The sequence below is a fragment of the Chlorocebus sabaeus genome, chromosome 8, assembly GCF_047675955.1.
Source record: "Chlorocebus sabaeus isolate Y175 chromosome 8, mChlSab1.0.hap1, whole genome shotgun sequence".
Classification (NCBI taxonomy): domain Eukaryota; kingdom Metazoa; phylum Chordata; class Mammalia; order Primates; family Cercopithecidae; genus Chlorocebus; species Chlorocebus sabaeus.
This window is the reverse complement of record NC_132911.1, coordinates 123,619,431-123,646,392: the sequence shown is the minus strand read 5'-3', so window position 1 is coordinate 123,646,392 and position 26,962 is coordinate 123,619,431. Positions and strand designations below refer to the sequence as shown.

Below are 26,962 nucleotides of genomic sequence, written 5' to 3'. Positions count from 1 at the left end.
TAAAATTGATGATATTCTGGCTGTTGCTATTCCTGAGGGTAATGAGCTGTCTTTGTCCAGGGTCTTCTGTTTTCTGCCAGTATCCACAAAATGCTGGCAGCAAACTTGTGAGCTTGCAAGTAGGGTACAAATCCTAGACTCCTAACAGTTCTTGACATTAGTTACATAGTGTAAACATCTCTGGTCACACAAATAAAAAGTTACAAAAGGTAACAACTTTTAACCCACTCACATTGCAATCTTAGGACATTCTTCAAATAAACCAAGGAGGCTGGGAACATTCATTCTAAAATTCTACAAAACCACTCATTAATTGGGCAGCACAAGTAAAGTGTGAAAGTGCATATATATGCATATATTAGAAAATATGTATATTTTTTGAGACAGTCTCGCTCTGTCACCCAGACTGGAGTGCAGTGGCGCAATCATGGATCACTGCAATCTCCACCTCCCGGGTTCAAGCGATTCTCCTGCCTCAGCCTCCTGAGTAGCTGGGACTACAGGCACATGACACCATACCTGGCTAACTTTGGTATTTTTAGTAGAGACTGGGTTTCACCATATTGGTCAGGCTGATCTTGAATTCCTGACCTCCTGATCTGGCCGCCTCAGCCTCCCAAAGTGCTGGGATTATAAGCGTGAGCCTGGGTAGAAAATATTTTTATTACTGTTTGTAATTTGTAAAACTCAGGATCTCAGTTTGAGCAACATTTCTTTTTAAAAAATTACTTTATTTTATTTACTTATTTATTATTATTTTTCAGACAGAGTCTCACTCTGTCACCCAGGCTGGAGTGCAGTGGTGTGATCTCAGTTCACTGCAACCTCCGCCTCCCGGGTTCAAGGGATTCTCCCACCCTAGCCTCCCAAGTAGCTGGGACTACAGGCACCCACCACCATGCCCAGCTAATTTTTGTAGTTTTAGTAGAGATGGGGTTTCACCATGTTGACCAGGCTGGTCTCAAACTCCTGACATAAAGTGATCTGCCCACCTTGGCCTCCCAAAGTGCTGGGATAACAAGTGTGGGCCACCATGCCTGGCCTTATTTTAAAATTAATAGAAACAGTCTCACTATGTTGCCTGGGCTGATCACCTGAAAAACACCTCTATACTGGAAATAGAACAAAATGGAGACAAAAGCTTGAAGACTTTTTTTTTTTCACTCCAGTTCCATACCTAGGGTCTATCTCAGTCATTAAACCTCTCTCTATAGCTCATGTCCTCCATTTTTATAATGCAAATAATTATGCCTGCTGGGTATAATTCACAGAGTTGTACAGAGGATCAAACAAATTAATGTATATGATGGTTTGTGGGGTCTAAAGAGGCCAGACAAGGTGAATGTCTGGCTATTGTTGCTTGTCATTAAAAGCAAGCTCTGTGTAGCTCATGGTACAGGCTCAGCAGCTCATAGCAATCACAACATGTAGAGCCCTTTGTTCATTCAACAAATATTTATTGTCCCAGGCACTGGGAGAGAACAGGAGAAAGATCCTAATGCACAGGGTAGAGAAACTTCTGATAAGATAAAACACGCAGAAGGGCTTTGCCTCTTTGGATATACTTTCTCCCTTTTATTTCTCTTTGGTCCTGTGGAAGAGAAACTTAAGGAAGCAGTGGTAATTCAATAGACATCTAATGGCATACAGGCATGTTAAGCCAATTCTTCAATCAGGTCTAAACTCCTAAGGAGGATAAAGAGACTAATAGTAGCTGGAGATAGAAACTCTTGCTGCTGAGAAAATCATGGCCCTTTGGATGAAAAAACAAAAAACAAACAAACAAACAAAAAAAAACTAGACTAATGTGTCTATGAGCCAGATTAAGAGGGGATTTAGTTCCATATCAAGACTGAGGTTAAATTAAAATTAAGAAGTCTTTTCTAAATCTGAAGATGAAATCAAAGTTAGTTTAAAATATACATTTCAACTACTAGGTTTAGTAAGGAAAGACCAAATTTTACCTCAAACGCACATTCTCTTTTATAGCTGATTTTATTTGTTACTATACAGAGGACTTGATAATCCTGAATTCAACTTTTTTCTTTTTCTCTTCTTTTCTTTTCTTTTCTTTTTTTTTCTTTTTGAGATGGAGTCTTGCTCTGCTGCCCAGGCTAGAGTGCAGTGACACGACCTCGGCTCAGTGCAACCTCCGCCTCCTGGGTTCAAGCAATTTTTCTGTCTCAGCCTCCTGAGTAGCTGGGGTTACAGGTGCCTGCCACCACACCTGGCTAATTTTTGTATTTTTAGTAGAGACAGGGTTTCACCCTGTTGGCCAGGCTGGTCTTGAACTCCTGACCTGAAGTGATCTGCCTGCCTCAGCCTCCCAAAGTACTGGGTTTACATGCGTGAGCCACCATGACTGGCCAGCTTTTTACTTAAAGAAATCTATTTTACCAATCAAGTTTTATAATGGGGAACATGCACTCAAAACACTTTTTACCATCTTAAGGTGGCGTATACAGATTCAACATTGTTCTTTTAAGTTATGGGTACTATCCTGCTTATAAAGGTCTCCTTTGAGAAGTAAAAATTGTACTGTTTGGGAAAACATGACTTATGTTCATGTGTTGAGGGTCTTGGGTACTTGTGCCCATGCAAAATTCAGTGGAAAGCTGTAAGCCCCTCCCAAAGAGACAGAATGCTATGCCTTATTCTTTGCACCCTCAGTCCATTGACTGGCCATAATGAAGACTCAGCAGAGCTTAGAGCTTGTTAATGAAAGTGTATTGTGCCCTGAATGCACTCAGATGAATTCATCAAAATGATAACATCAGGGCATCAATCCATAAGCACACACCCTCTTTCTCATGCTTCCCCAAAGTTGGCAGCAGGAGGTAAGCAACAGCATATATTCATATCTGATGCAGACCCTGTCCTGCATGCATGTCCATTAGTCCATTTTACCCCCACACCACGTCTATGAGGTCAGCATAGTCAGTATCTCCATTTACTAGATAGGCAAATGGAGACATAGAGATAAAGCCACTTGCCCCAAGGCACGGAGCCAAGATTCACACCCAGGTAGCTGGGCTCCTGGGTTCTTATCTGCTATGCAAGGCTGCATCTTAAAATAATATGAGAAAACAAGAAGAACAGGTGTCACATATTGATATTATTATTTACTACTCTAATAACAACAGCTAACATTCCCTAGGCTCTCAGTCCACGTCAAGCAGTGTGCTCAGCACTGTGTACAGCAAATGGATCTCAATCAGTCCCCGCTACAGCTCTTTCCAGCAGTGGGTCCCAGCCTTATCTCCTTGGTAGACTGCGGATCAGAGAGATTTAGGCAGCCTGCTTAAGGTCACAAAGCAAGCAAGTTGTGAAGCTGGGATGGAAGACCCAGGCTGTGTGACTCCAGAGCCTACAGCCATTGTCACTCACTATACAGGATGATCCATGCCTCCAGTTCCTCTAAAGCTTTCCTCACTCACACTGGGACAACTTCAAAGGGCCAGCTTCTGGCTTCTTCATTAGTGTTTGTTCCAGCATGTCTCAAGTAAAGTAACTAGAGTGACATACATACTAAGAGCCAGCAGAGTTACTGAAATTGTAGTTTTCAGACTTGGGTTTATCCCACCAATGAGCAGTCTGAGAAACACTGCTATGGGTTAGAAAGCCAGGGTACCCAGGCTGGGCACACTGGCCCACGCCTGTAATCCCAGCACTTTGGGAGGCCGAGGCAGACAGATCACTTGAGGCCATGAGTTTGAGATCAGCCTAGCCAACAGGTTGAAACCCCATCTCTACTAAAAATACAAAAAATTAGCTAGGTGTGGTGGCACACACCTCTAGTCCCCGCTACTTGGGAGGCAGAGGCACGAGAATCGCTTGAACTCAGGAGGCAGAGGTTGTAGTAAGCCGAGATCATGCCACTGTACTTCAGCCTGGGTGACAGAGTAAGACTCTTATAAATAAAAACAAACAAAAAACCCCAGAAAGCCAGGGTTCCCCAAAATCAACATGGTTCAGCAAAACCTCAGTCAGAAACCACAAAGTTTCACAAAGCCCTATTTATAACACAGAACAAACAAGCAAGAAAAGAGCCAAAAAGAAATACTGACAATACGCCCGCCCCCTCAGAGCTGCTGCGACAGCAGCGGCCTCCAACACCTGCCACCCCAGGTTCTTGTCTCACCCCTGTCCCTCGCAAACTGTGTCAACATCACATATAAATTACTTAAATGCATTGGATCCCAGATGCTCTCTCTGAAAATGGGCCAGTAAAGTAATGCTCCATCTATTTTAAAAAGAAGCTTAGATAAAATAATCTAAAGGAAGTGCTTTAAGAAGCTTAACTTACAAACAATAAACATTGGTTTGTTTTTTGTGGGTTTTTTGTTTCGTTTTGTTTTTGATACGGAGTCTTGTTCTGTCACCCAGGCTGGAGTTCAGTGGTGTGATCTCGGCTCACTGCAACCTCCGCCTCCCAGGTTCAAGCAATTCTCCTGCCTCAGCCTCCCGAGTAGCTGGGATTACAGGTGCCCACCACCACACCCAGCTAATGTTTATATTTTTCATATTGATGGGGTTTCCCACGTCAGCCAGGCTGGTCTCAAACTCCTGACCTCTGGTGATCTGCCCACCTCGGCCTCCCAAGGAGCTGGGATTACAGGTATGAGCCACCACACATTACTCAAGCTACCTTCACAATTAACGTGAAGCCACAGGAGTCAGTGATTTAGGGAAAGGGGTGAGAGTGGCATGAGTCCTCTAGGCAGAGAGAACAGCACATGCAAAAAGTATATCAGATTGCCACTTCCTCACTCCCTCCTCTCCAATGGCCTCCCATTACACTTAAAATCATCAATTCTTACCATGGTTTTAAGGGCCCTATTATGAACTGGCCTTGCCTCATCTCCTACTACTCTCCTCTTTTCTTCTGCCCTCTGGACACTCTGGTCTCATTACTGCCCTTAAATATGTCCAGCACATTCCCTTCTCAAAGCCTTTATCTTTACCATTCCCTTTGCCTGGGATGTTCTTCCACCAGATATCTGCAAGTCTTCCTTTATTCATATGTCATCTCTTCAAAAACATTTTCCCCGATCCCCCTATTTAAAGTACTCCACCATCCTCAGTAAATCTATTTTTCTTTCTAGCACCGACAACACCCGTGTTATACTATATCACTTCTTCATGTGTCTGTGCCTTTAATGTCTGCCTCTTTAACTGAAGTGCAAGCTCATGAAGGCAAGGGCTTTGCTACAGGCATTTCTAGCATCTTTAGCTGTGCCTAGCATGTGGGAAGGGCTCAATATAGACTTGTTGAATAATTAATGCATTAATGCATCTCCTGAAAGGAAAGAACATGCTCAGAGATACACAGTGCTGTGTGACTGGCCCACAGGGTGGAAGGAGATGCAACGGAATATGAGGCTGGAGTAAGTCTGCTTTCCAGAAGGTGTGAGCAACTTTAACTTTTCTTATTATTATCTTGCCATCATAACTATCCCATTAAGCAATAACAGTTCTCTGCCAGACATTTTCAATTATAGCTGATCCCTGCCCCACAGTGTGGTTATGTGGATCCCAAGAGATAAGCTGTAGCTAGAGAAAAGTGTTATAGGTACAGTGGCTCACGGCTTAGTCCCAATGCTTTGAGAGGCCAAGGTAAGAGGATCACTTGAGGACAGGAGTTTGATATCAGCCTGAACAATATAATGAGATCCTGTCTCTACAAAAAGTTAAAAAAAAAAAATAAATAGCTGGACGTGATAGCATAAGTCTGTACTCCTAGCTACTTGGGAAGCTGAGGCAGGAGGATCACTTAAGCCCAGAAATTGAAGGTTACAGTGAGCTATGATAATGCCACTGCACTCCAGCCTGGGAGACAGAGCAAGATCCTGTCTTTATAAATAATAATAATAATAATGTTAATCTTTTTTAATTAAAAAAAAGGAAAAGTGTTACAGAATCCACTGGCCTTCATCCATGGAGATGACATGCATGTTTTGGGCAACATAGAATCATTGTTTGAAAGGAACATCGTCGTAACTGAAATACCCAACACCTGCTAGAATTCTACAAAAGGAACTAAGAAATTAAAAGAAAGCAACAAAACAAATGCACACGCTCAAGTAAACAAGTGGAGGTACTGATGGGTCCCTTCCATTCAAATTCATGTGAGTCAGAAACATGAGAGAGTTTCTCCATTTCAATATAGAAAGCAAGTGATAGTAGACTGAGTACAAATTAGGACATCAAGTGGTGACCATACCACCTCAAGAAACGGAGACAAGAACTGGGACAGAGCGCATAACACAGGAAGGACACAGTCGAGGATGGCCATCAGTACTGTACTCATATCTGGAATGGCTATCATCTATGAGGTCTTACTACACACCAGAGAACCTGAGCTAAATACTCAAGCCTTTTAATTCCCACAACAGCACTAGGAGGTAAGTTCTATTGCTGCTGTCATGTCACTAATGAGGACACTGAGCTTTACAAAGGTAAGGTGACAGGGCTACACTTCAAACTCTGTCTGGCTTTTAACCGTCATGCCAATTAATCTGACCACTCAGACACTCACCCAGACCCTTACCCCCACCCACTGCAGAACAGGCTGTTTTATGTGACAAATATGTTTTGTTTTTGTTTCAGTTTTGAGATGGTGTCTCACTCTGTTACCCAGGTTGGAGTGCAGTGATGTGATCCCGGCTCACTGCAGCCTCTGCCTCCTAGGTTGAAGCGATTCTCCTACCTCAGCCTAACGAGTAGCTGGGATTACAGGCACTCACCACCATGGCGGGCTAATTTTTGTATTTTTAATGGAGACAGGCTTTCACCATGTTGGCCAGGCTGGTCTTGAACCCCTGACCTCAAGTGATCCACCCACCTCAGCCTCCCAAAGTGCTAGGATTATAGGCATAAACCATGGCGCCTGGCCGATAAATATGTGTTTTTCAATTCCCTCAAGTCTTGTAAGGCAGCCAGGGTTACAAAAGAGGTGCCATTGCTTCTGTACCCCTTTTTCTAATGGTTTCCCTGGAAAACTAAATGAGGAAGGCAGGATGGTAAAGAGGCCACAGAAGTAGCAGATAAACCCAGAGATGCCCACTCAGAAGATTCGAGACCCATCAACCAAATACTCCTGTGCTACACTGTACTTATCTCTTGAAAGAGCTGAAAGCTTGTTCCTCTTAGACATCCTGCTATCTGAAGTTCTCCCACTACTGGTCTCCTGGTCTGACCAATTCCCCTGCTCTTGATGCTGCTTCTCCAGTCACTTACAAGCCTGAACCTCCAATTTACACAACAACAGTATTTAAAAGAAAAAAAGGGGGCCAGGCACGGTGGCTCACACCTGCAATGCTAGCACTTTGGGAGGCTGAAGTGGGTAGATCACCTGAGGTCAGGAATTTGAGAAAAGCCTGGCCAACATGGGGAAACCCTGTCTCTACTACAAATACATAAATTAGCCAGGTGTGGTGGCTCACGCCTGTATTCCCAGCTACTCAGGAGCTGAGGCACGAGAATCACTTGAACCCAGAAGGCAGAGGTTGCAGTGAGCCGAGATCATGCCACTGCACTTCAGCCTGGGCAACAGAGTGCGACTCAGTGCCAAAAAATAAATAAAAATAAGAGAGGAAAGGGGCATTCACATCATTTGATGGTAAACAAAAATTCTGGAGCTTTGTAGAATTGACTTAAATATAGAAAATAAGATTTAAATAAATTCTTTAATAAGAATCTTATGAAATTGACTTATTTTCTGGCAAAGAGAAAGCAAATGGGTGATAGTTTTCTCATATGGAAAAGAACAGTTATGTAACCAGCCCACATGGAAGAGCCATGCTGAAATCAACATAATGAGACTGGCACAGTTCTGCTTCTCTCTACCAGTCAAGATTACAGTGGGGATTTCATGTGGAACATACTTTTCATACAGCCTCTGTCCCCTCATAAAGGCCTTCACTTCGTTATCCAATGGGAAGGTGCCGTCATCCTTTCTAAAGCGGTAGAAGAGTTTGACATCCTTGAATTCTTTATGTTCATCACACACTGAAACACAATATGCACAGAGAAGCAAATGAGAAAAAAAATCACTCTTATTTAATTACTCAAGTGAAGGATGATGCTAATTAAGAATTATTTCACTACCAAATTCTTCATGCATGCAAGTATCTACCATATAAGCTAATACATGTAAAATAGTTACATAGCACTTGGTACAGAGTAAGTCCTCAGTATTTTTAGCTATTATTATCACCATCACCATCACCATCATCATCATCATCATCATCATTGTCTTTAGGAAGTTCACGTAATTCAATTCATCAAGCAATCCACAAACTCTTCTAAAGCGTATTGGGGCATGCATCGGCCTCAAAGAATGTGAAATCTAGTGAGGTAAGGAGAAATGTCAACTGTAATTGAAATATGGTATGAAAAGGCTACAGAGGTAAGGACAGAGTGCAATGGGAGCCTAAAGGAAGAGTACCCAGTGCCCCAGGAACACAGTGACCCAGCTTTGGAAAAAGAAAGCTTCCCTGAAGAGTTTGCATGTAAGTGGAGACCTGAAGAACAAAGAGAAATTGGGCAAAAAGTGAGGGGAAAGGGCATTCCAAGAGAACGACGACATGTGCAAAGGTCGAGGCCAGGATGAGAGATTTCAAGAAGACATGTTGGTGAATCTTTATTGAACCCACTGAGAGTAACAGCAAAAACTTGGAAACCACATAAATGCCCACTGAAAAATATATAGTGGCGTAATTATACATATGTATTATACAACAGCAAAAATAACAAATAAGACATATACTATCAACGTGGATGAAGCTCACAGTGTGTGGATCAGGTTGCAAAAGGATAAATATGCACTTCTATAATGAGAGAAAACTTTTAAGACAACATGATGCATTCCTTAAAGATGAATAGAGAAAGAGGTATAAAGCGGTACATAGAAATAACCGAAATTTCTAGCTGGGCACAGTGACTCATGCCTGTAATTCCAGCACTTTGGGAGGCTGAGGTGGGCAGATTACCTGAAGTCAGGAGTTCGAGACCAGCCTGACCAACAGGGTAAAACCCAGTCTCTACTGAAAATACAAAAAAAAAAAAAAAAAAGAAATAACCAAAATGCCTCTTAGAGGGAGGAAGAAAATGAAATCAGGGAGAGGTACAGTAGAGATAAAATAAAGCAAAATGTTTTCTTTCTTAAGTGGGTATGTTCATGAAAAGATTTAGTCCTTCATTTTCTCTCAAGTCACCTTGACTCACCACCTCACTTACCATGGTGAATAATGCCCCGGTCTGCTAATTTCTGCATGAGTTTAATTGCCGTCTCTCTGTCGGAAGCCTCTTTGTGTTCAATCAGCCAGTCAATCAGTTCTTTTGCGACAAAACAGTTTGGGTAGGTCTTGAGATGATGACGTCTATCTTTAATAACCTTTTCTTCATGCAGCCTGAGCCTGAAAGAAAAATTAGCAATTACTTTGGAAATTTTGATGACAGCACAAATTATTAAACCAATCCCAGAGAGTAATAACATAACAGAAGTTCCAAAGGCATGAGAGTGTTATTGAGTATCTTTAGCTCACTTGGTGATTTCCATACTGTCAGAGCTCAAAGGCTCCAGAAAGTGACTCCAGCCTCTGATCTAGACGACAGAGGTAAATAGGAGGGTAAAACAATCACAGCCAACCCAGAACCCTCCTGCCACTCCTGAGAGTGAGAAAAGCTCTCCATCCCCTACTCTGTCTCACTCCCTGCTTTTTCTCTCTCCAGTGGGGTTACTGTTCCAACCAGCAAACAAAAACCCTAGAAATATGCTGAAACAAAGTGGACCCTCTTTATCACAAATTGTTCAGGGCCCACCCTACTTGTAGTCATTCATTCATATAACAAATATTAATGGATGTCTACCACCTGCCTGTTAGGTACTTCTAGGCACTAAAAACATACATCAGGGTGTGGTGGCTCACATCTGTAATCCCAGCACTTTGGGATGTCGAAGCAGGAGGATCACTTGAGGTCAGGAGTTTGAGACCACCCTGGCCAACATGGTGAAAACCTGTCTCTACTAAAAATACAAAAATTAGCCAGGCATGGTAGCGGGTGCCTGTAATCCCAGCTACTCAAGAGGCTGAGGCAGGAGAGTCACTTGAACCTGGGAAGTGGAGGTTGCAGTGAGCTGAGATCGCACCATTGCACTCCAGCCTAGGCAACAAGAGTGAAACTCCTTCTTAAAATATATACATACACATATACATACATACATATACATATATATATGCGTCCTGAACTACTACTAGCCAATCTTGCCATCATAAAGGAAGAACCTGCCTAGAAAGAAATACAACACAGAGCAAAGTGAACCAGATAGATAAAGAGATAGAGATAAGAGAGAGAGAGAGATTACAAACAACCCTGTTTGAGCACCTGAATTCAACAGTTCATGAAGCCACCTAACCTGGGTTTAAATTTCATGAATCGGTACATTCCCTGTGCTTTAGTGAATTGATTCAGGTATCTGTTACTAATACCAATATTGTCCCAATACACCTTCCAGCTGAATACCAGCTTATGGCTCCATGCCACAGAATGTTGCCACAGTGGTGCCTTCAGAGACCACATATATGGCCAGAGCTATGTACTTTGCACCCAGTGGTTCCACAACTTCCTAGGGTCTATTTCTCATTCTCCTATCTCCTTCCCTTGTCCTGCTGTGATATGCACCTGTTGTCCTTGTTCCTAAACTCAAGCAGTTCCCCTGATCTGCTATTTCTGTTCTGCCATGGTCTGCTACGTAGTCAGTATTTAGGAGTTAAAATATTTTGAGCAAAAGCCTGATATGAGCATCTATGAAGAAAGAAAATGAGCATTTTTGGCATGGAATTTATGACGTCTATTTTGGTCACTCAAAGACTATCTTATATCCTTTATTACTGCTCTTTGGCTGAATGCTAAATAATTAGGAATAAATGTTACTTACTGTGCAATGTTTTACCATCTGCCAATATTTATTATCTAAAACTTAAGAGTTAAGTCATGCTATAGGATTGGCTAAGGAAAGGACATAGCAATGAATCCACTAGTAACAGAGATGAGGATATCAGTGATATCAGGAAAATACTAAAGGAGAGGTATCCAATAGACCCAGAAAACATTCTCATAAGATGGTGGTGATAGAGTAGGGCTGCCAGGTTTGGGAAGGAAAAACCAGACAGGAAACCCAGTTAAATTTGAATTTCAGATAAATAGCAAACCATTGTGTAGTAAAAGCATGACCCAAATATTGCATGGGACCTACTTATACTTTAAAAAAACAATTCATGGGTCTGGTGTGGTGGCTCACACTTGTAATCCCAGCACTTTGGGAGGCCAAGGCGGGTGGATCACGAGGTCAGGAGATCGAGACCATCCTGACTAACATGCTGAAACCCTGTCTCTACTAAAACATACGAAAAATTAGCCGGGTGTGGTGGCGGACGCCTGTAGTCCCAGCTACTTGGGAGGCTGAGGCAGGAGAATGGTGTGAACCCGGGAACCAGAGCTTGCAGTGAGCTGAGATCGTGCCACTGCACGCCAGTCTGGGCGACAGAGAAAGACTCCGTCACACACAAAAAAATAAAAAAAATTCATTATACTGTATCTATAATTCAAATTTTAGTGGGTACTCTGCATTTTCTGACAACCTTATGGAGGATATATTTTATTCAACTTGCAGGTTAGTACATTAGGATTAATATTTTATGCTAAAAAAGAAAGGAACCTACATTGATGCCAGAAGACACTTTGAGTCCTTAGGGCTTCCTCTTCTAGGGAAAGCTAGTTGTGTAATTTTTTTTAGAGCACCTGAATCATCATGTTTAAGTATTTCAGAAGATACTTCAACCCATGTGCTTGGAGCTAGACTAGCTTTCATTTGCCAAGGACCAGGTAGGAAATGGGAACTGTAAAGATTATAAATTGGTAAAGCTGGTGGAGTGAAACCGAAGCACAGAATCTCCTTTTCTTCATATTAAGGAAAGTAATTTAAAAAAAAAAAAAAAAAAAAAAAAAAAAAAAAAAAAAAAAAAACAGCAAAAAGAAGTAGCCAGACAAGGAAAAAGAAACCCTAACTCCATAAATGTTTTTAAGTGGCATCCTAAGCAAATTAATGCTGGAACAGAAAACCAGTACCACATGTTCTCTCTTCTAAAAGGGAGCTAAACATTGTGAACACATGAACATCAAGAAGGGAACAACAGGCCGGCCGTTGTGGCTCATGACTGTAATCTCAGCACTTTGGGAGGCCGATGCAGGCGGATCACTTGAGGTCAGGAGCTCGAGACCAGCCTGGCCAACATGGTGAAACCCCATCCCTACTAAAAATACAAAAATTAGCCAGGCATGGTGGTGAACGCCTATAATCCCAGCTACTCAGGAGGCTGAGGCAGGAGAATCTCTTGAAACCAGGAGGCAGAGGTTGCAGTGAGCCAAGATCGTGCCGCTGCACTCCAGCCTGGGTGAGAAGAGCAAAACTCTGTGTCAAAAAACCAAAAAGTAAACAGGCAACAATAGATCCTGGGGCTGATATGATTTGACTGTGTCCCCACCCAAATTTCACCTTGAATTGTAATAATCCCCACATGTCAAGGGCAGGGCCAGGTGGAGAAAATTGAATCATGGGGCAGTTTTCCCCATACTGTTCGCATGGTAATGAATAAATCTCGAGATCTGATGGGTTTTTTTGTTGTTGTTTATATTATTTTTGTTTGTTTGTTTTTGAGACGGAGTCTCACTCTATTACGCAGGCTGGAGTGCAGTGGTGCAATCTCGGCTCACTGCAGTCTCCACCTTCTGTGTTCAAGTAATTCTCCTGTCTCAATCCCTGAGTAGTGGGGATTACAGCTGCACGCCACCACTCCCAGCTAATGTTTTATGTTTTTAGTAGAGACGGGGTTTTGCCATGTTGGCCAGGCTGGTCTCGAACCCGTGACCTCAAGTGACCCACCCACCTCGGCCTCCCAAAGTGTTGTGATTACAGGCGTGCGCCACCACAGCTAGCCTTGGTGTTTTTATAAATGGGAGTTTCGCTACACGAGTTGTCTTGTCCACCACCATGTAAGAAGTCCTTTTGATCTTCCTTTGCCTTCTGCCATGATTATGAGACTTCCCCAGCCATGTGGAACTGACAGTCCATTAAACCTCTTTCTTTTATAAATGACCTAGTCTCAGGAATGCCTTTATTAGCAGCATGAGAATGGACTAATACAGGGGCCTACTTTAGTGTGGAGGGTGGGTGGAGGGTGAGGATCCAAAAACTACCTGTTGCCTACTATGCTCGTTACCTGGATGGCGAAATAACCTGTACGCCAAACCCCTGCGACATGCAGTTTATTCATGTAACAAACCTGCACGTGAATTCCCTGAAGTGAAAACAAAGGTTGGAAAGAAAAGAATAATAAAATAAAAATAACAAACAAACAAACAAACAAAAGGAATCATGATATCATAAAGTGATTTAGGCCTATATTACAGATAGGGTGGATTAGCCTTAAAATACTCTCTACTCATTGAAATGACCAAAAAAAGGCTTTGGAATTTTTGAATAAGGGGAAAAGATGAAAACATAAATAAAGTAGCAGTCAAAAAAACAAACAGGAGATTTTGGAGTGGCAAGGTAAGGCGAGTAGACTCTCATTACCCAGAAGCTTTGTTGCTAAGTCAATGAAATCCTCAGAATTTTCATTAATAACCCCAAAGTTTGAAGGAAAAAAAACCACAAATAACTGAGTTTTCTGTTTTCTGATTAAGAGACAGTTGAAATGGCTGATGGGGAAAGATAGGTGCAATGAAGGAAATGAAGAACTAGATCTTTTCTTTAACAGTGAAGCCTCCCAAGCTCAATAATAAATTTGGGGACCATTGCAGTGGCCAAAATATCCCTCCATAGCAGTGGGATCCATCTCTGACTATATGAAATGAACCCTAGGACAGGAAGTTGAACAAAACCTCAGAAGCAAGACTCTCTCCTTTCCATCACCAGGAGCCCTTAAGCTGTAAAACACTGGAACAAATAATTAGCTATCAAATTTAGCTCAGAGGGGAAAATGACATTCTGAGATGACTTAAGAAGGTGCTAAGGAGATGTCACCTGTCTTTATTTCCGAGCACAGATAGAGTATGGACAGATTGAAAGCATGGACAGAACTGTCTGCATTAAGCATAAACATCATGGAAAAAAGCAAACCGCTAGGTGATAATGTGAAGCAAAAATAAATAATACCAAAAAAAAGAAAGAAAGAAAAAAGAAAAGAAAGGACAAACAGAGGGAAGGGAAAAAGAGCATTCAGCAGATAAGAAGAACTCTGTCTGAAAGAAAACACAATTCAAGAAACAGACAATTGCCTAAAAGTGTTCTGAACTATAAAAAATTTAAAAACAATTTCAAAAGAACATAAAGTCAGGAAAATAAGGACTCAAAGATACAATTATGAAGAGGGAGATACAGATCTTGAAAAATAAATGAATGTCACACAGTTTATCAAGCAAATTATAAACTGTCAGGACAAATGAATCACATAGCTGAAAAATGAAATTCTTCTTGAAAAAATACTTTGATAAAACAAAGAAGAAAAAGCAACTAAAGCAGATAAGCTGGGCATGGTGGCTCACACATATAATCCCAGGACTTTGGGAGGCTGAGGCGGGAGGATCACTTGACCTCAGGAGTTCAAACGAACCTGGGCAACATGGCAAAACCCCGTCTCTACAAAAATACAAAAATTAGCTGGGTGTTGTGGCACACACCTGTTATCCCAGTTACTTGGGAGGCTGAAGTGGGAGCATCGCTTGAGCCTGGGAGGCAGAAGTTGCAGTGAGCCAAGATCATGTCACTGCACTCCAGCCTGGGCACCACAGAGAGACCTCATCTCAAAAATAAATAAATAAACACAAACATATATATACAGCAGACAGAAGTTAATAGACATGGAGATTTTTTAAGCCACTAAATTAATTTACAATATTACCTCAATATACATAATAAGTCTAAATAAAACCAACTAAAATAGCCTCTAGCACACAGCTCCAGGGAAGTCCCAGGTGATCTTTAAAACAAAAGAGGTGGCAGGAATATTTCCCAGCAAGCCAATGAGGTTCAGTTCTTCCTTTTGACAACCAGGCCATGTTCTGGGTGTTTCAGGAAGTGCAGACCCACCAGCTCTTCCTGGGTCTGAAGTACTTCCTGGGGAGAAGCACTGCACACTATCCCTACTGTCCCACCAGGGCCTGCTACATTTCCACTCCACACAGATTTGTTCATTTCCGACTATCACAGATTTCACCCCAAAATGTCAGTTCTGAGGATAATGAGAAAAACGGGATTAGGAATACAAAGACTTGGTTCTCACCCTGGTGCTGCCAGTAACTCTATAACCTCTGAGCATCAGAGTTTTTACTGGTAAAATGAAGATAATTTTACACATCTATGTGCTAGGGACAGTTTGAACTGCTTTATGGGCATTAATCCTCACAACAACTCCCTGAGGCCGTTAATTCTAAAACCACAAATGATACCTATGTAGAGTTGTAATTATTCATAATAAAAACTAAGCAGCAGCTTTAAAAAAAAAAAACAAGTTTACATAGGGTGTGCTAAAGTCATCACATGAATCCTTCTAATTAATTCAGTGACAACGACACTGAGTAATTTGTTTAACATGCTCAGAGTGGCAGAATGCAAAATATTAATTCTTAGATGCGATGTCTGTCAGGAATCCAAGAATAATGAAGACCAATTTACTTAGAAATTAAAATGTGGAAGAACAAGCTACTGTGTAATTTGGTATATATAGTAGGAGGAGGAATATATTATGAGCCAAGAGATTTAGCTGCTGTAAACTTTCCAATCTAAAAGAATTATTAGGTAGTATTTATCTTTTTTTTTTTTGGAGACAGAGTTTCACTCTTGTTGCCCAGGCTGGAGTGCAATGGTGCAATCTTGGCTCACCGCAACCTCCACCTCCTGGGTTCAAGCTATTCTCCTGCTTCAGCCTCCCGAGTAGTGGGGATTACAGGCGCCTGCCACCATGTCCAGCTAATTTTTTGTATTTTTAGAAGAGACGGGATTTCATCATGTTGGCTAGGCTGGTCTCAAACTCCTGACCTCAGGTGATCCACCCACCTCGGCCTCCCAAAGTGCTGGGAATTATAGGCCTGAGTCACTGCACCCAGCCTATTTATCTTTAAATACTACAGAATAATTAGCCGGGCGTGGTGGTGTGTGCCTGTAGTCCCAGCTACTGGGGAGGCTGAGGCAGGAGAATTGCTTGAACCCAGGACGTGGAGGTTGCAGTGAGCCAATAGCGTGCCACTGCACTCCAGCCTAGGTGACAGAGCAAGACCCTGTTTCAAAAAAGAAAACAAACTACAGAATAGAACCTTTCAGTTATTATCCTTCCATGACCCTTCAGCTTAGGGCTAATTCTTGAACATTCCTGATTTCCACGAATTCCCTGCAAGGGTGGAAGGGGAGAAGTACTACACACTATTCCTACTGTCCCACTGGGGCCTGGTACATTTCCACATTTAAGAAAATTGAGCATGATGTGCCGGGTGGGAGGTGGGAAATAATTTTGGATCCAGGATATAGCCTAGAACTCAATATTTTTAGACATGTCACTAGGGGTTAAAATCTGTAAGAAGTGTGCTATTATCTTTTTTTCTTTTGTAGTCAGAAACACAGAATTCTAAAAATGAGCTTTGAAAATTGTATATTCCAGAAAAACTGTCCCAATAAAGAGATAAAAATTTTCATATTGCACACACATAAGTGTTTTGCCTGGCACAGCAAATACTTAATATTTGGTGAACCAATGAATGTATAAAGACACTAATAGAAATGATGTTATGTTCAGCTGGGCGCGGTGGCTCACGCCTGTAATCCCAGCACTTTGGGAGGCCGAGGTGGGCGGATCGCCCAAGGTCAGGAGTTGGAGACCAGCCTGAGCAATACGGCAAAACCCTATCTCTACTAAAAATATAAAAACTAGCTGGGTGTGGTGGCACATGCCTTTAGTCCCAGCTACTATGCTGGCTGAGGCGGGAGGATCCCTTGAACCCGGGAGGCAGAGGTTGCTGTGAGCTGAGATTGCACTACTGCACTCCAGCCTGGGTGACAGAGCAAGACGTTGCCTCAAAAAAACAAAACAAAACAAAACAAAACAAGAATTACTGGAGCAAAGGTAAAAAATAAATAAACAAATAAATAAACTCAGTGCTAAAAGTCATCAAGGAAACTGGACCATCAGGAAGGAGAGGGGAGTGGAGGCAGCAAAGAGAAGCCAAGAAAGCAACAGGAAGCCCCTAAAGCAGCAAATGAGGGATCCAAGAGGAACAAGTTCCAGGAGTTCCTCAGTTCCTTAGAGTTTTCCAGTTCCTCTTCCAAGCCATGTGCACTCCTATAATAACCAAGACACTACCAATCCCGTCAGGGGGCTGAGTGGGCCTCGACTCCCCGAATCCAAAAGAACCTCACCTACCCACGAGCTAAGGTGGCCTGCCACCCTGATCCTAGGCCTCCTCTTCAGCTTCCTTGTCTCTCTCACCTCCCAGTCACATGCATTCCTGCTTTGTACTCTGAATATTCTGAACTCTTCTTCAGCCTCTGAACCCTCCATGCTAATCACCCGCCATGCCTCTGCTTAGAATGCTCCTTCTTCCTGCCTTCAATAATTCAAAACAATTTCACTTCTCTTCAAGGGTCAGCTTTTCAAGGGCACCTCCTCTGTGAACATTTTCCCAGCCTTTCAAAGCCAGAAAACAGCCTTCTCTCTCCTCTATTCTCCCACAATATTTTAGCGCTAACAGTAAAGCATTCATCGCACTGTATTACAACTAGATGACATCAGGGATACTAAAGGAGAGTTGCTTATTTGTTGTTGCAATTCTAGTGCATAGCAAATAGTAGGAGATAGCAATCTCATTGATGTGAAAGTTAATTCGTGCATATTATGTATTCAGCATGGTGGGAAGCGTAGCTAGAATAGTTTTCTGAGCAGCAGAGTCCCCATCAATCCACATTAAACCATTGGGAAGAGTGACCATCTGTATTTTAGCTGCATTTTCAATCCCACTGGCTATGAAATATAAATTAAGAAAAAAGAAAAAAAAAAAACCTTCCTATTATTCATCTCAGACAGCTGGTTCACAGGCTTTAGATTCAAGGTGATTCTGTAATGTTCTATTCCTGTCCAGCTAACCAGCTGCTGAAATTGCATCAGACCATTTCCTCTTCCAGCCCTAAGAGAACAAACATTACTGGGTGCAGGGTGTTAATAATACCTGCAAAATCACTGTCCATCTGATAAGAAAAGTAGAAATTGTTTTTCAAAAATAGCTTGCAGAGAACTGCAGCAGATTGTGGGACTCAGGGAACAAAGGGGAGATTGAAACCACATATTCTCATTTTAAAACAGCGTCATAAATCTCAGCCAAAGTAAACAGTTTAACAAACACAGCAAGCCAAATAGTGGGGCTGACAGCGTGAGCCTGTGATTTGGGCGACAGTATTGACATAGATGTGCTTTAAACTGCAGCTATCCTCCTTTCCAGATGTTCTGCAACAGCTTATGTATGCCCTTGGGGATCTGAGAACCCGGGGAAAGTCACTCTTTATCACTGACCCTTGAAAGACTATGAGTCTAAAAGAAAAAAACAAAAACAGGAAAAAATGAAATCTAACATACTGCATATCCTTTTAATACTTGAACTTATTTTCTAATTCAGATTTTTAATTATCAAAATAATATATGCTCACAGTCAAAAAGAATTCAAATATGTATAAAAATGAAAATCAAAAGTCTCTTTCCTTGGTTCAGATGAACAGACAATTATTAAAGCTGAGTTAACGGGCAATGAACTGATCATTGCTGAAGCTAGGCGATGGGGACATAGGAGGTCACTATATGTTTCTAGCTACTGTGCCATACATATGTTTGAGGCTTTCCTTGACCTCCACTTTCCAAAGGAACCTAATGCAATAGCTGCTTATGTATTCTTACAGAAATCTTCTATGTATGTGCACACATATGGCTATATATGTATATTTTTTACATGAAATGGGATCATAATACACATTTCATGTAGTTTTGCTTCAAAAAAATGCTTGAATTTTCCCAACCTGATCAGAACAAAAGAACAAATACAAAAATAGGCAGGAAAGAGAATAGAACTGGTTCATGTAAATAGAGCACAGGTGATTCTGTAGAGCCAGAAACAATTGGTCTTGGACAACACACACACACACACACACACACACACACACACAAACACACACTGCAAATAGCTGTAGTAACCACTTTATAAGGTGGTCCATGGCCGGGCACAGTGGCTCAGGCCTGTAATCCCAGCATTTTGGGAGGCTGAGGCGGGCGAATCACCTGAGATCAGGAGTTCAAGACCAGCCTGACCAACATGGAGAAACCCCGACTCTACTAAAAATAGAAAATTAGGTCAGGCACGGTAGCCCACGTCTATAATCCCAGCACTTTAGGAGGCCAAGGCAGGTGGATCACGAGGTCAAGAGATTGAGACCATCCTGGCCAACATGGTGAAACCCTGTCTCTACTAAAAATACAAAAATTAGCGGGGTGTGGTGGTGCGTGCCTGTAGTTCCAGCTACTTGGGAGGCTGAGGTAGGAGAATTGCTTGAACCCAGGAGGCAGAGGTTGCAGTGAGCCAATATCACACCACTGCATTCCAGCCTGGCAACAGAGCAAGATTCCGTCTCAAAAAAAAAAAAAAAAAAAAAAAAAAAAAAAAAAAAAAAAAGCCAGGCATGGTGATGCATGCCTGTAATCCCAGGTACTCAGGAGGCTGAGGCAGGAGAATCACTTGAATCCAGGAGGCGGAGGTTGCAGTGAACTGAGATTGCGCCATTGCACTCCAGCTTAGGCAACAAGAGTGAAACTCCATCTCAAAAAAAAAAAAAAAAAAAAGTGGTTCATGCCAAATGTTTTACTAGCAATGGCTCTGTGAATAAAGAACAAATCAGAGTCCCAACTTCTATACAGAGCCCTTCCAGGGCTCATGTCAAGTTAGTACAAAGCAAAGTTCCATGCAAGCTCTGTGTCTTGTCACTGCAATGGACTGAGAGGATAAACATACCCAGGAAGGAAGCATGTTTCATTCTGAATCTCATATATCATGTACTGTCTTTGAAATCAACATGGAGTATTAGCAGAGTGAGACACTGTAACACACATAAGAGGGCATGTTTGCTCATTTCTGTTTGCCAACATAATTTCACAAAGCCCTTGACTCTGTAACAACGTGTAGCTCTCTAGACAGACACTTTGAAGAAAAAACAGGATAGAGCACACAGCTCCCTAGGTCTCTTGCCTGAGTCACCACACTCCATCCTGGCTAACACGGTGAAACCCTGTCTCTACTAAAAAATACAAAAAAATAGCCGGGCGAGGTGGTGGGCGCCTGTAGTCCCAGCTACTCGGGAGGCTGAGGCAGGAGAATGGCGTAAACCCGGGAGGCGGAGCTTGCAGTGAGCTGAGATCCGGCCACTGCACTCCAGCCTGGGCGACAGAGCGAGACTCCGTCTCAAAAAAAAAAAAAACAAAAAAAGATAAATGAGGCCCCACACCATGGCTCACGCCTATAATCCCAGCACTTTGGAGGCCAAGGCTGTCAGATTGTTTAAACCCAAGAATACGAGACCGGTCTTGGCAACATGGTGAAACCCCATCTCTGTCAACAAAAATAAAAAAATTAGCTAGGCGTGGCAGCACACGCCTCAGCCTGGGTGACAAATCTAGACCCTGTCTCAAACAAACAAACAAAAAAGCAAATAAATTAACAAATGATAAAGGACTCTAGTCCTTGCCTTTTCCTACCCATAAGATAACATCTGAAGGGGTTAGTAATTATGCCTCTGTAATCTACAACCAGATGCACTCTTATATCCAAACCCTGACGTGATTCAGCTTAATGTAATTTCTGAACAAGTCTGATGTGATTTTGCATGTATTGAACCTCCACCACCTGTATATAGGCAATGGGCTGAAATACTGTGCTGGGGCAGTTGGATAGAACCTCTCTAAAGGGCTGCTCCCGAGCTCCTGGCCCCTGTCTATAGTCCTCAGTAAGCCTTCCAAATAAAACTAACTTTAATTATTTAAAAGCTTAACTTTTTCTTTGGTGGACAGCAGACATAGTAATAGTAATACCTGACATCTGAATGGAGCCATAATACACTATCAGAGTTGAGCCTTATAATCCCCCTGTTGGCTGGGTGCGGTGGCTCGTGCCTGTAATCCCAGCATATTGAGAGGCCAAGGTGGGTGGATCACTTGAAGTCTGGGGTTTCAGACCACCCTGGCCAACATGGTAAAACCCCATCTCTAAAAAAAAAACAAAAAAAATTAGCCTACCATGGTGGCATATGCCTGTGATCCCAGCTACTCAGGAGACTGAGGCAGGAGAATCACTTGAACCCAGAAGGTGGAGGTTGCAGTGAGCTGAGATCGCGCCACTGCACTCCAGTCTGGATGACAGAGAGAGACTTCATCGCAATAGTAATAATAATAATAATAATAAATATCCCTGTCAATCAAGAAGGCAATGTCATTATTAATAATTTGATAGATAAGGAAGGAAGCTCAGAAAAATTAAAGTGACTTGCTCAAGTCACATTTTTAATGAAGAGTCAGGACTTGAACCCAGATCTTCTGATTTCTATGTTTAGAGAGCTTTCTGTGCTACCAAATGGTAAATGGCAGAAGTATCTGTCTTCTGCCTATTTTATGCTCATACAGGCTAAGAAGAAGAAAACATTCTAGCTATGTTAAAGTGCCATGATAAAAGTGAGAATGTATGCAATTTATATATCACACAGATACTGCTACCAATATAAATACAGATGGGGCTCAGAGAAGTGCCTACAAAAGAAGCCATCACATTGTCCTCACGTTTGCATGAGCCAATGTTGTATGATTAAGATGACACTCCTGGGCAGCATCCAGGAAATGGGGTTGGTGAGTTAGACCATTCCAAAGAGTTGGTGTCAATGCATGTGGGACACATAATGAATACTTTTTAATGATGTGTGTGTAAATGCTCACCAGGCCCTTTCAATCTCTCATCTCATCCTTGAGATAGGAGGTAAATACAGGGTCCCTAAGTCAGCCTTCCTTATTGCCTTTGACTTGAGACTTTGACTTCATTCTTCCTCCACATGAGCTCTTTTCCAAAAGGTCTCCAATAACAAGCAAAGAAGAGAGATTACATCAAATCTCCACCTCTGATCTAGCCCTCTGATAACCAGAAGAATGGTGCTCTTCCCACTTGCAAAGTACCTTTCCAAGAAGCACCAAGACTTTTTTTTTTCCAAACAGATCATTATTTGCTTACACACCAGCCCCAGGAGTATTAGGCCTCTAATTGCCATTTTTCAGCTGAAGAAACAAGCCCAGAATCATTCAGGGAACTTGCTGAGGACAGAGTGACTCAAAAGATCAGTACTGGTTACTGCATCACAAGTCCTTGCTGTCTTGGTAGAAGACAGGGGTAGCACACTCCCTGCCCTGCGGCATCTGCTTCCTTCCAATCTGGGTCCCCGTCCCTGCTGTGCCCTCTGTAATGAGACGAAGCTGTGTCTTGGCTCCTTCCTTTCCACAAACACAGGGGATTGCTCTTCACTTACAATACTATTTCTCAAACTGGGGCATACACTGTGTCCCTCCCCTCACTCCTGGTCTCCAAGGTCAAGCATACGGCCAATAACCGTTATTCAGGTGGCAGCAAGTAGGAGAGAAGAAAGGAAAGCATAGCTTCAGTTGGGATAAGGGGCCCCGTTGCATTCGTTAGCAAATTAACTTCCTGTCATGCTAATTCACTATTCACCATTCACTTAGAGCAGACCTGTAGAGCTAGACAGCTGGGGTTCAAATCAACGTCCACCCATTATTCACTGTGTAACTTTGGACAAAGCATTCAACTTCTCAGTGCCTTCACTTTCTTATCTGTAAAATGGGAATGATAGAGTATGTCTCATAGGGTTACTGAGAGGATTAAATGAGAGTCAGATTTTGCCAGAAGTGTCATCAAGAGGCCACTAAGTAGCATTTCAGCTTTTTTTTTTTTTTTTTTTTAAACAAATGAAGTCCTGAATCAAGGAACAATTAATTGATTGGCAACTACTGGAGAGACTTGGCTGTTCTCTTTTGTTATAGGATTAGAAAGTGAGCCCTTCTGGTGGAGTGCTAAGTCAAAGCAGAGAAAAGTCCGGGTGAGAGAGTGCCTTGGCCACTCCTTACTGTGAGGTTTGCTGGAATCAACCTCATGTCTTCTACGGTATCAACCTAACTGATCGCCAAAATCACTTAATTGTCTTAACTGGAAAGAAATGTCAGGCAACCTATTTCAAGTCCTTGCCAATATCACTGTTTTCCAGCTGGAAAAACGGAGACTTACAGGAGTTAGGTAACTTGCCCCTTTTCCCAGAGGAGACTTCCACCTTGACCTCCTGACTGCTACCAGAATATTGGCTGAGCACCACTATGGAAACAGAATTTGCTAATCTAGTGCTTTAACCAAGAGTGGACCGCTGATGAGAGAGCTAGCCTGGGATCTGTTTGTGACAGCCCTGCAAGGCATCTCTGAAAACACCCAGATGCTACTCACTCTTGAGAAAGACACTGCATTGCAATGAAACGTTTAGTCCTGGAAACTGAAAACATCTTCCCTAAGAAGAAATAGTCTCAGGGACAATTTTAGACAAAGACAAAATATATAGAAAGATCAAATATAAAAATATTATTTAAATAATAACCAAAATAGGTCAGGTGTGGTGGCTCACGCCTGTAAGCTCAGCACTTTGGGAGGCTGAGGCAGGCAGATCACAAGGTCAAGAGATCGAGACCATCCTGGCCAACATGGTGAAACCCACCTCTACTAAAAAATACAAAAATTAGCTGGGCATGGTGGCACATGCCTGTAGTCCCAGCCATTTGGGAGACTGAGGCAGGAGAATTGCTTGAACCTAGGAGGCAGAGGCTGCAGTGAGCCAAGATTGCGCCGCTGCCCTCCAGCCTGGCAACAGGCTGGGTAATAATATTACCCAATATACCACCCCCTCATGGAATATAAAAATACACACCAGGTAATCTGCAGACTGCTGCAACTATTACAGTCAGAAAAGGTGACAGCAGTAATTCTCAAAAATAGACTATGTTAGAATCATCTGAAGGGCTTGTAAAACACAGAAGGCTGGGCCCCATCTCCTATGGTCTGTAATTCAATAGGTTTGGGGTGGGCCCAAGGATTTGCAGTTTTCAAAAGTGCTTGGGGGGTTGGCAGGCTCACGCCTGTCATCCCAGCACTTTGGGAGACCCAGGCAGGTGGATCACCTGAGGTCAGGATTTCCAGACCAGCCTGGCCAACATGGTGAAACCCCGTCTCTACTAAAAGTACAAAAATTAGCCTGGTGTGGTAGCAAGCACCTGTAATCCCAGCTACTAGGGAGGCTGAGGCAGGAGAATCACTTGAACTCGGGAGGCAGATGTTGCAGTGAGCCAAAACTGTGCCACTGCACTCCAGCCTGGGCAACAGAGTGAGACTTCATCTCAAAAAAGAAAAAAAAAAGGCTTGGGTGATGCTGATGATACTGATTAGGGACCACACTTTGCAAACTCAGTGGGGTTGGAATGAAACAGAGCCAACATTGCGTTATGAAATAAATAAGAGGTTGGGTGTGGTGGCTCATGCCTGTAATTCCAGCATTTTGGGAGGCCGAGTCAGACAGATCACTCAAGGTCAGGAGTTCGAGACCAGGATGGGCAACATGGCAAAACCCCATCTCTACTAAAAAAAACAAAAATTAGACAGGTGTGGTGGCACTCACCTGTCATCCCAGCTACTTGGGAGGCTGAGGCAGGAGAATCGCTTGAACCCAGGAAGTAGAGATTGCAGTGAGCCAAGATCGTGCCACTGCACTCCAGCCTGGGTGACATAGCGAAGCTTCTCAAAAAAAGAAAAAAAGAAAGAAAAGGAAAGGAAAGAAAAGAAAAGAAAAGAAAAGAAAAGAAAAGAAAAGAAAAGAAAAGAAGGCTGGGTAGGTATTAAAGCCATTCCCATTTTGATGGGGAAGAAATTTAAACTAGGAAGCCTCAGGATTTAGAAAGAAAAGCAGGACGGCTTGTCCCACTGATGGGAAAGGATGCAGAGAGGTGACACTAGGGCATGGTGTCAACTTGACAATTGTCCAAGCCTCGATGGAACAACAGAAGCCAGGGCCTGTGTTGTCTCTAGGAGGAGTCAGGACACCTAACTGAAGAATGTGCATTGCTGGTTTAGGTAATGTGGCCTGGGGAGATCTCTCACCCAACTAGACCTCAGCTTCCTGAGGAAACTGACTGGATTTATCTCTAGAATCTCTCAACTCAAACTTCTCAGGTTTTTATGGACACCCTGATGAACCTTGAGAAATAAAAACATTTTATCTGAGGAATATGAGCCCCTTTAAACTATCAGGCTTAGAAAGACATTTACAAGGTAACAGCAGTCACATCCCAGTCTCACTTGAGCTAAATAATTACCTCTTGAAGCCACTTAGTTTGTGGGCTATAGACTGACACTAAGTAGCCATAAAATGCCATATACTCTGTAGTTCAACAATGTACAGCCAATCACCAATCAATGTTATTTCTGTAAACCAATGAAAATCCCTGATGAACAACTTTTGTCATTGCCCCTTCTCCTGGTTCGTCCTTTTTTTCCTTTAAAAATGTGAACCTCTCTTTTGTTTTCCAAACCACTCCCCAAGGCAGCTTGGAAGTGCCTGGTGCTGCAGTCCTCAAACTTTGAGCTTGAATAAACACTCTTTAAACTAGATTCTGGCCAGGCGCAGTGGCTCATGCCTATAATCCCAGCACTGTGGGAGGCTGAGGCAGGGAGATCACTTGAGGTCAGGAGTACAAGACCAGCCTGGCCAACATGGTAAAACCCCATCTCTACTAAAAATACAAAAATTAGCTGGGTGTGGTGGCAGGCGCCTGTAATCCCAGCTACAAGGGAGGCTGAGGAGGGAAAATCTCTTGAACCCTGGAGGTGGAGGTTGCAGTGAGCCAAGATCGGGCCACTACACTCCAGCCTGGGCAACAGAGCAAGACTCCATCTCAAAAACAAAAAACAAAAAAACTAGATTTTAGGTTGACAGCCTCTAGGATACATCCTCACACACAAGATCAAAATAGAATCAACTGTGTTGGGCACATTTTGTACTGAAAAGATCTACCATAAACCACAAGGCCAGGGAGCACAAAACAGCAAATCTCATTTCCTTTGGGCTTCCAAACAAGGATGAACACATTAAAGTGAATCTTGTGCTAAGCATGCTGTACAAACACTGTCTAGGGTTACGATCATCTATTTTCAGTTCACAGGACAGATGCTGAGGCTGCCAAAGTGCCATAGGCTTTGAGTGTTGCACGTTTATGACATGAAAATAGACAAGGTTTCTCTGGATTTAAAAATATTTCAAGTCTTCAGAAGTGTTCTCAGGGACATTCACAGCTATCGCGGAGGCAGCTTTCAGTTAAGGGGCTGGCAAAAATTTCTCAACCGAAACACATTTATTGATTCCCAACTGCATACCTGGCATAGCTGAAACAACTGTTCGTGCTGGCCCAGTTTCTGGAGTTCAAGGATTATGTAACTGAAACAGGTGTTGTTTCTTCCATATGGAAATGTTGTATTCTATATGTTAGGGAATTGTGTGTGTGTATGCCAGTCAAAGTTTCCTTAATGTGTTAAAACTCAATCTAGCCAACATTATTTTCCTCTTCCAGTTTTAGCCCAATCCTTCCTTTCTGCCTCTTCCCTATATTTAGGCTACTCCCTTTTCAGAATATGCTATCCCTCTTTTCCTATTTATCCACCAAACTCAAATGCCTCAGCCTTCTTCCACGATGTGTTCTTTCATCCAACAGACATGATCTACTTTCTAAAATGCTCA

The 26,962-nt window shown here is 42.5% G+C and overlaps 1 protein-coding gene across 1 annotated transcript in view; it reads right to left on the bottom strand.

Moving 5' to 3' along the window:
* DEPTOR (DEP domain containing MTOR interacting protein) overlaps window positions 1–26,962 on the bottom strand; it is a 192,954-nt gene that overhangs the window by 125,520 nt on the left and 40,472 nt on the right. The window contains exons 2-3 of the mRNA XM_008001442.3: window positions 9,241–9,419; window positions 7,887–8,010 (exon numbers count right to left, since the gene is read on the bottom strand). Coding sequence (XP_007999633.2) covers window positions 7,887–8,010; window positions 9,241–9,419 — 303 coding nt within the window. The remainder of the gene's footprint in view (window positions 1–7,886; window positions 8,011–9,240; window positions 9,420–26,962) is intronic.